At 36.2% G+C, this 10764-nt stretch overlaps 1 protein-coding gene across 1 annotated transcript; it reads right to left on the reverse strand.

Moving 5' to 3' along the window:
• Positions 1-979: 979 nt before the first annotated feature.
• On the reverse strand, positions 980-8650 carry LOC140343545 (aquaporin-2-like). Its single transcript, XM_072430280.1, has 4 exons — positions 8223-8650; positions 7572-7736; positions 2891-2971; positions 980-1186 (listed from the first exon to the last, which is right to left on the reverse strand). Exons 1-4 carry the CDS (start codon positions 8583-8585, stop codon positions 980-982), a joined length of 816 nt encoding a protein of 271 aa, XP_072286381.1. The 5' UTR covers positions 8586-8650.
• Positions 8651-10764: the final 2114 nt, after the last annotated feature.

Consider the following 10764-nt stretch of genomic DNA (forward strand, 5'->3'; position numbering starts at 1 on the left):
ATGAGGGCAAGATTTAAAAAAACACATTGGAAAACACAAGGAATTCTATATGCAGACACAACATTTCAACTTTATTTGACAAGTGATCCTCTAAAGTTATACAAAACGTGAAAATTTAAATATATATTACAAAAAAATACCTGACACCCCTACAATCACCCTATTTATATTAAAGATGATAGAGTCTAACATTGCAGAATGAAAAGTGTGCCAAAGGCAACCAATCAGAATCCATAATTAATCTCAGTGCTGGACTTGTTAAAAGCCCTTTCCGGCACTTTTTATGTTTTCATTACAGTTGAAAATCTGACTATGTACATTGTAATATATACAATTAGCTTGATTGGTAAAATATTTTAACTAAACCTTCATGTTCAGAATATAAACGTTAATGTGTCATTCACTGAACATGATTTAGGTTTTGACACATCAAACTTTGATTTTTATAAATATATATTTACATGGTCATAGTTTTATATTTATATTACTTCTTCTACTGTTTGATAACGTGTTTTTTTTTAAAGAAAACCTCTGTAGGTGCAGACACATTAGTGCAAAAGATTGGTATAAAAGGCATCCAGCTGTTTGTACTGTATACAACATATTAATGGAAGCACCCTATAAAACAACAAACTGAAAAAAAGTGAATCCTGTTATAATGCACGTACCTATGAAAGAACCTATTAGGTAGAAATACAGGATTGCCTACTTGTTTATGGAGTTTGTATTAGGGCAGTCATCCTTATCCTTACATCAATACAGAATTACTGACCTGGATTACTGACCAAGCATTAAGCCAGGGAACTGTTGGGGCACCCAATATACATATCAAAGTCAGTGATTTAGATACTATATTTCTTTCTTTAGTGTTCTTCCCTGATGTGATTTTATCCCAATCTTTTCTTTTTTTTATTTGATGGTGAAAATTCCATAATGTAAAGTGTAAAAGAATAATGTGTCAGAGGAGGCATGCATCATGTTATACTTTTTCTTTATGATTTGATTGGCTGTAGAGTGAATTAAGGCCTACAGATTGTTTCCTTCTGTTCGCTTTCTCATTTTCTTCTACCATGTTGCCACGCAGGATTTCCAGTCTTTCACTAGTGCTTATTAAGTAGGGTGCAAACAGATGGTCATAAATTAGACAAGCCAATATGGCTCCTGTTATTGGTCCTACCCAGAAAATCTGAAAATAAGAAAAAAGACAAGTTTATAAGTTATCCAATTAAACTGCTTTAGCAACCAAGACCTTTATTTTAAAATGTTAAAGAATAATTGTTATTCTTGGCCCATAGCATACATACAGATTCTGATTTTGTTACTGTTTTGCAGTATATACTATATAGGTATACAAAGGTTTGTAAGCACCTGACCATCATGTCTACTATATGGCCAAAAGAAATGAATTGTACTAAATGCTACAAAATGCAAAGACAATTTGAAAAGGTGTAGCAACATTCAGTAAATGCCCTTTGCTGTTCAGCAAAAACTCTACTCCTTTACACAAAGCCAGGTCTATAAAGACATGATATGATCAGTTTGGTGCAGAGGAACTTAAACAGATCTGACTTTAACACAATTCACCAGCACTCGATTGAGTCAGTTCTTCTCTAAATTGGTAACCTGTCCCATAATGGCACCATTTTCATCAAAACAAACTCCAAACTCATGTTAAAAGCCCTACAAAAAAAGAATGAGTGTAGGCTATCTTAGATCTTTAGTTGGAGAACAACTGCCCAGATTTTTGGATTTGGATATGCAACAAGCTAATATACTGTAGGTGTTTTGGTCTGGTGCCCACACACCATTGGCTGTAAAGTGTGGGAGAGTTAGAGTATGACAATGGTAATTATGTTTTTCATATTTGAGCAAGCTATGCCACATTCCTAAAGTCTGGTCCATTTGCAATGCTCTTGAGTAATTAAGGATAAAACTAATAACAGAAATACTAGGGACAACTGAAAAGCAAGGAATGTTCTGCTGTCCAACTAACAATGCTGTTTGGGATTTTATAGAAGTAAAGCCATAGTTGTCAGCCCAAACTGGAAGTTATTAGTATATAGGTTTTGGCATATTATTGGGTAATTTTCTGTACTTTCAGCATTTTTAAAGGGATGCAACATGGAAAGATGCGTATTCACAGCAATAATGTACCAAATATATACTTGTTTTTGTTTCCCAGACATACAGTTTAAACCATAAATAGAAATTTTTAGGGGTAGAGTATTTTATTTTGTGCTTTGGGAACTGGACCATTGTGGAGGATTTTGATAAGTGTGATTAAGATAATGCGTTAATATATATTGACCCTTTTAACGTGAAAATATTATCTTGCTTACAAGTCTCGTTCATTCACCAGGGCCTTATGCCCGATATAGTAAAGTGTAATAGTGAAAAGATAATATTTATGTTCATTGAGAAACTTAAGTCTTCCTGCCTCAGAAATAGATTATAAATAATGGTTTTATCAAGATTGAAGCAGAATTTAAAATTTAGTTTATTCATTTTTTGTGTTGCTCCCTAGGCATGTAAATTATTATAAAACATTGTAGGCATGCTTACTAGTTGACATTTTTCTATTTTATGACTGATGTTTTCTACACTAGATATTCTATGGTGTGTAGAATGGACATAATTTAAAAAAGCTCTCCAAGACTGAAGAAGAAAGCCTGTCATGAGAGAACCTGGGTGATCCAACAAACTTGGAATTGGTTTTCTAAATCAATTTGCTATTATTTGGCAAATGTTTTCAATCCCGGACCAGATCCATTCCAGGTTTGCTGAATCATTATCATCCTCATTAAAATGACTGTAGTACAGGATGAGGAGTATTTAAAACAATTTCTTTATGAGACATGTAAAGACAAGAAATCTTTATTGCAATTCTCACCCAGTGATGATTAAAGTTTCCTGTGATTAGTGCAGGTCCAAATGAACGTGCTGGATTCATGGAACATCCAGTGTAATATATCTAAAAAAAGAATGAAATTTATATTTTCAGTAATCGTCATTGTTATCATACCTGCTCCCAGTATAAATTTTACTTCAATTCTAAAATAAACCTTGACAAGTAATTAAGGATCACAGCCTAGCTGCTCTGAGCTTTATTTTTTTCATCCAGACACCAAGCTGTCCTAAATGTTTTTGTCAGTAATCTGTTGATCTATGAAACACTTTTAGCTTTGCATTTTGTAATGTAGGGAACACACCCACTGTAAACTGAATACCTGATGTATCCTGATGTAAGTTCCCCATAGCCTCAACATCTGAATCTGCTTGTTAATACACAAAGCAAAGAGAATGCAAGCTAATCAGTACAAACCTTTACTACCAATACAAAACTAACACTACCAAAGCCCTAAAGTAGAGTGAGCCCCATCTCCCCGAAATTCATTGGTTATGTTTTATGTATTCAGAATGTGATCATTGTTCTTCAACTACCTGGTGTGCCCAAGATAACCTGGTCAAGAAATACTGGCCAAGAAATTTGAATCTGGTTTACCTTGTGACCTAATGCCAATGCTGGAGAATAACTGAGGCCAACATTGCTTGCTTATCTCCCAAATATGCTAATTGTCTGGAAGTTATGTCTGATCTTAACTTGGGACATTCATGCAGCTATATCAGATGGAAGTAAGAACTATTTTAGTTATTTGATTTGATGCAGTGACTCAAGCAAAATTACAGCCATAGGAATAACAACTAGTATTTGCATAAGTAGAGGGTTGCATTGGCAAGACAAGAATTACTTTTTCAAGTCTAAACAGATTGTATTTATTTACCTTAGCCCGTATTTGCATATATGATGAGTTTTAGATTCAGCAAAAATGTAATAATCACTTAACAAGCTTTCACCAAATTTTGTGAATTATTCTGTGATGTTTACCATTCAGAATAAAGTGATAGGTTCTTTTGCTAGTTTACCATTCCTATCCACTGATGGGAATGGCAAACATTTGCTGAGCTATTATTCTGCTCTGTTTATTTCTGGGAGCTCTCTCAAATATCTAACACTTCCCATTATGCGGGAGCTTCTACTTTTGTTCCCGAGGTGCCATACTCAGGTCTGAGCAGTCCAGATATCAATGCATCACCTGCCACCTATTCCATTGATGTACAGCCACCAAATTACATCTACTGTAAGCCAGAGGCCAACAGGGAGATCTATCAGTGGGTAGTTGAGTTACCAGTTTAGAAAACCTTCTACTTAGTGCTGAATGACCAAAATGACACATTCTTTCTAAGCATCTCTAACTCTAATCATAGAGTGTTGGTTACATCTCCTAAAGACCAACTACAGTTAGGAATGGGAGAGAAAGTTAGCAGCCATGACAGCCTCCATAGTTCTTCACACATTTACATTACGGGGCTCCATGAACGCTCCATGTTTAAGATCACTCAGTCCTTTGTTACCTGCTGAAGCTGATATCTGTACTTGGATCATGTCTTCGGTGTTTCTTTTAGGTTTTTATCGGAGGTCTCCATTGCAGATTAACATTTTTAAGAAAAAGAATGAGCACAGCTTGTTTTTTTAGAAATCCTACAGTGCAAATTAATTGCTGCTGGTCCTTCACAGGCTACGAACACTACTAAATTATTTAGCCTTAGGATATTGACATTACATTCCACGTTCATAATTGTCAATTTATTCCAATGGAGAAACCAAGAAAGGGATAAAAACAAATTGAAAAAAACATGGTATGTTAATTCACTTCCACCTAAAAACTGTCCCTAAGCTATGTTAGGAAAATAAGACTAGGGACATTGGATTGTGAGCTCCTAGGAGTAATTAGGGGGGGCCTATGATATTTTAGAATAGTTTATTGGAATCCTCAAGGACAATAGTCCCTATGCTATGTTGGATGCCTTATTTAGGATGTTCCGGATACAGAGATCCAGATACAGAGTGCCCCTTCTTCCAATGGTAGCCATTGTAACGAAAAGTGATGCCAACTCCTGTATATCTAAAAAGGGCTACTAGGTAAGAAAAATTGCTTCCTCTGACAGGTAGAGGGGCTATGGCTGTGATGTTGAAAGCCAACCCCCCCCCCCCCGACCTGAAGAAAAGGTTTCATTTAAAAGTTTTATTGCTTCCAGGTTGGGCAGCAAGGAGTATAAGATTCAAAACTCCAGTTTACCAATCATTTATTACCAGCTGGGGATTGCCTTGCATCCTCACAGCACAGTCTTCTGTTTCCCAACTTCAACATTCATTTTATTAAATTTGCTGGAATCCATGATCAGGTGAAAGCACTAGGTAACTTTATTGTTTAAAAACACAAACAGCATACAAACCCCTTTGTATAAGTTCAAACTATGTCAAAGAGTTTTTATGTTCTTCAACACTAAATTATCCTCATGCTTTCACCTGATCATGAACCCCAGCATGTTTAAAGCGGAACTAATCATTATAAATAATACAAAAATGAAAGCAGGTTCTTGATTGCAGAAGAGAAAAGCAATGTCCCTTCTGCAATAAAATAAACTAATTGCTTATTGCTTTTTTTCATTATACTCACCTGTCCTCACTCTGTTGTGGGCACCGCCATCTTCATCTTGTTCTCTTCCAGGTTCCCGATCTTCAGCCACCTTAATTGGCCAGACTGAAATTACATATCTCCTGGGGTCCCTGGATATACCTCATCGTACACTGAGCTGCCCATGCACAGTTTAGCTTACAGGTAGTCCCCAGGTTACATACAAGATAGGGACTGTAGGTTTGTTCTTAAGTTTAATTTGTATGTAAGTCAGGACAGGTACAATATTTTATTAAATGCAATTAGGACAGATGTTTGTATCAACATAATATTAGGCACCAAGGTGTCAGTTACTGTAAAAAAATCTTCACTATGAGTTAATCACGAACAAAGCAAGAAAAAAAAAACTTTATGAAGCCTAGACATTCATTACCTTCTAGAACAAGCTGTGCTTTGATGTGCAAAAAGAAACAACTGCAGAGTTTATCTTCATCATTAAAGAGTTACAAGATAAAAAGATTTCTTCAAGTCATGCAAACCACCCCCTCTCCCAAATCAAGCTTCCGTCCAGCACAGGAGCATGCAGGGAAGCCCACTTCGTATCTAGGAGTCGTCCATATGTCGGATGTCCTTAACTCAGGGACTACCTGTACATTTCACATCATGTGTGCACAGCTTCTACCTGTGGTCAAGTCTGGAAGCAAAGGGGTAGCAGCTCCTATCAACATAGTTCAGGCAAGGACAAATCTAAAATGACGTTCTCAGGACAATGCAAGGACTGGCCAAACATGAGCCGATCGGGTTATCAAATAGCTTATGGTGCCTATGCATAGCGCAATTTGTAGCACATTTGGCCATTCACAAGACAATCGCTCTGGATGGACAACATTCAGCCTAAAATTTTACATAATGAGCACCTATGATAAAAAAATATGCAAACAGGCAAATATAAAAAATTGTAAACAGGCATGTAAGTTTGTTTTATTTCAGAAGGAATATTACCTGTCCCTACTGTATTAAAAATTCTGCCTGCTCACCATTTTATTTATTATTATTATTAATATTATTATCTTCCAGTCCTGAATTCACAAAAAGGTGCAGCTGGCTGGGGACATTGCATAAAAGCAGTGCATACCAGCTACAGAGAAGAAGAAGCATGGCAGCAGAGTAGCAATGTTTTATTGCTTCAATGGAAAACATTGCTCTGGACTGGTTTTTCAGTGATGGTCCTTGCCTCTGTAATAGGTGTCAAACCTACCTTCCTGTAGTCACCACTGAGCCTATGTGCATGGCAAAGTTCTTGTTGCAAGCTATTAACAATTCTGCTTTTATTGCATCATAAAAACACACTAAAGGTTTTAGTGTTATTTTCATGAATCAATAATGACAAAATCTTTCAATAACTTTGATGTGAGAGTAGCATATTTTACTAATGTTGCATATAATGCCGATCGTGAGTTATGGCACTTTCATAAAAGTTGATGGAAGCTTTAATGGAAAACCTACTCATTCTGCCAAGGTATCTGGTCACCCCTGTGGTGGAAGGACTGGGTTCAACAAAGCTTCATATTGAGAAAGAAACTTTTGAAACTACATCAGCATGTTAAAAATGCCCTTTTGTGGTGTCCCCTGAAGCTCTTTCAGCCAACCTCTACTTTTCTACAGAATGAAGGAAGTCTGCAGGGAGAATAACTGTTCCATACAGATAGATACATTCTGGGAAGGGTTTCTTTAAAGAGGCTTTACAGAGGAGGATTTATTAACAACAAAATAGTGTTTAGTGACAAAAAAGCTGTAGAGATATGTATTCATTTTATTTTTCTTGAGGGTGAACTTAGTTCAACAACCTTAGCGTTAAAGTAGATCAAAACCCACCTTGTAAAAGCTACATAAAGAGATAGTAATAACAGTATTCATTAGTATAGATATAAGCATATGAAACATGCTAGCAATGCATTTGTAGACATTTTCACTGGTTGTAGATATTAGGAATAATAATGGCTTGGTTGGCCATTCCACTTGCATATGCATATGTCAATATCTTATACATACAACTATTATTTTACAAACACCAAGCACTTATTTACTACATACCCCAAGTAAGTGTCCCAAAACCACAGAAAGTCCAATGGATATGGCTGGAGACCCAGTGTTGTCTGACCTCCGGCTGTCCGTCGTGGCAAAGATGCAGAGGACCAGTTGTAAGGTCAGGATGATCTCAATGGCCAGGGCTTGTCCAGAGGTTACATTGTTGCTTGGCTGTTCAGTGACAATAATACAAGAATAGTTTGTTGTTTTATTTGTTTATCACATACTTTAACATATACTATATTTAAATATATTTTACAAACTAATAAGATATAAACTATAAAGAATATTTATATAGAGTAAGCATTATGAGATCCTTAATTGTGTTTAATTATTAGGTTCCTCCTAAAATTAAGCATTATTCATTTGCGTTCTCTGTTTGCTTGAGAGCCAAATGATATAGTACTGTATCTAAGACACATCATTTTATACATACATAACAAATAAACCTGGATCATTTCAAAGCATTTTATCATTTGCAATACAAATTCCCAGTATATGGATAAAAATGGAAGTAAATGAAGAAGTTGTCCTCAAAAAGGCAAGACATTGATAATGTTGTACAAGACCATAAAATACATATGATATGTATTTTATTGGAAACTTATCAGAAAATTTTATCAGAAACAACTTCAAAAGATGGTTACAGAAACTTACCTGGTTGACTCCAAATGCTCCTTTGATTTCAGGTGGGGCAAACTCGGAAAGTAAAGCTGCGCCTATAACTGCACCCAACATCTGAGCTATGATATAGAAAAATGCCTGAACTAAAGAGATCTGGGCCCCAACGAGGAGGGCTATGCTAACAGCAGGATTAAGATGGGCCCCACTTATGTGGCCAACTGCTTGCACCATGGTGCCAATCCCCAAACCAAAGGTAAAGGCAATTTGAAGAACAGTTGGGATGGCCGATGACCATGATAGAGTTGACCCTAAGCCAACAAAGACAAACAAAAATGTTGCTACCAGCTCAGCTAGGAAGGTCTTGAGACAGAAACCTGCACTTAGTTCTTTAAGCATGGTTATACCCAATAAAAGTAAAAAAAGATATACATAAAACTCTATCAGTTCCTGCCGGTTACAGTATACTCCGAGAACATGTTAGGGCTGATGTTATATATTGCTTCAAGTGCCAGGATGTCCCAGATAAAGGCGTGGCATAGATAACAATCAGAATAAAATGGAAAATTTGCTATGCATGACACACATTCACTGCCATGCCAGTGTGCAATCCATCAATCGTATTCCAATGTGACTCACCTTCTAACAGCAGATCTAAGTTCTGGGAGCCGTCAGTTCATTGTGTATGCGCATTGTATTTCATACAGTATGTTTAGAAGGATGCTATTTAAAACTGAAAAGCTATAATTCAGTAAAAAGACCAAGATGTACATGCCCAGCCAGAATAATTTATGTTCTCACTGTTTTACAGAATTTGCATTCTAAAATGCACTTTCACTGACCTGATATAATTGTACTGCAGAATAATAATTAGTCAACATCAGGACATTTTTTTTTATATATGTTAGGACAATAAAGATATTATTAGTCATAGTCATATTAGGAGCCATAGTGGCTCATTGGTCTAGGTTCATTCCTAACAAGAAACTGTATATATATATATATATGCATATACATAAGTATGTATGTATTTTTTGGACTGTTATTAAGCAAGGATTGCATGACCAATGTGGCACATCAGGCACCATGTTTTGACCTTGACATGACCTTGCCATGATGCATTTGCTCCTCCTTATATATATATATACTCAGGCTAGTTCCCAGACATTATCCTCCCTCTTTATGACAGTATACAAATGATGTTTGAAAAAAGCATTTGGTGGTAATGGGGTTTATATTACAATACCCAGCAGGGAGAGCACTTGAAAAATATACATCTGATCACATCTCTTTAATGTTTAATATAAATATCTGGATCAATTTAGCATGAACATGACACATGATGAAAATAGACACACAAACAGCGATTTTCACATTTCCAGCTGTTGCACCATCTGCACTTATGCAACCTATGGTTGCTGCAGCTTCAATGTGAAGAAATATGACTATAGATAGATTCTAATAGACACTTGTCTTGCCTTAAAAATACAAATTAGCTTAAAAATGTCACATAATTGCTGTGTATATAGAGTTCATGAACTCTTCCTGAGCCGTTGATTAATAGGTTATTCCAGCCACACATCAAGGTGGAGCTACCTGTTCCCAGGCTTCTATTACTGTATTACCTGTACTGACCATGCTGGTATATGATAGATTCAAAATGATCAGTCAGTGGAGGTAGCCAACAGTGGGGCCTTATGCAGAACTGACTTTGAATTCTTTAGGGCTCCAGAGCTCTCATACAGCTGTACATTTTGCACCTCTCTTTGTCTGTCCCGATCGTAATGAATAATTGGTAAACCGGTTTCAAGTCTTGTGCAATTTAAGACACTATAATTAATATAAAGTGTATCTCTTTGAGGACATTTACAAAACATATAGATTGCCTTTAAAACTAGAAATTATCAGAAGCAGAGACTGAGATGAGAAGGCTGCATGGAACATTGTATTGATTGTGCTGCCTGCTTCTCACTTGTGAATATTTGAAGCTTATTAAAAGTCAGTGAATTTTTCATGAACTGAGAAATTGTGCAGACATTGCAGTCCTTATGAATATAGGTACTTTGCCTATTTTAAAGTGGACCTAGTGGTCCCTTCCCTTGATGATTATCAACCAATAAATATGTTCAAATGTACATAACGGGTTGCTGCTGGCACTACAACATTAAGGTTGGGACACAAAATTATTCAAAAAAATCCCCCCAAAACGTAATATTGGCTTTTGTTATTTTCTTAAGAATGTTTTTAGCGTATTTAGAAAAGTTTGGGTTATTTGATTTAGTGTATTGTTTTTCTTTACTTTTATTTCAGTATATTTTTTTTAAAGAATAAGGGTTATTAATAAGCATTTTATGGCACCATTGTGCCATAAAATCACACTCTCTTTTAAAACACTCTTTTGCAATAACATAGGAAGCTAGGTCACTTTCATATCTCAGCACTAAAATACCACATGGCTAACAGGGGTAGTCTCTAAAAACTTCCTGCCGGTGCTCAACAGGTTACAGTTAGGGATGAGCGAAAATGCCTCTGGCATTCTCGCCCCACCCTACCTTGCCCCGCAGCATCTGCGGCTGAA

Source organism: Pyxicephalus adspersus, chromosome 1 (genome assembly GCF_032062135.1).
Source record: "Pyxicephalus adspersus chromosome 1, UCB_Pads_2.0, whole genome shotgun sequence".
NCBI lineage: Eukaryota > Metazoa > Chordata > Amphibia > Anura > Pyxicephalidae > Pyxicephalus > Pyxicephalus adspersus.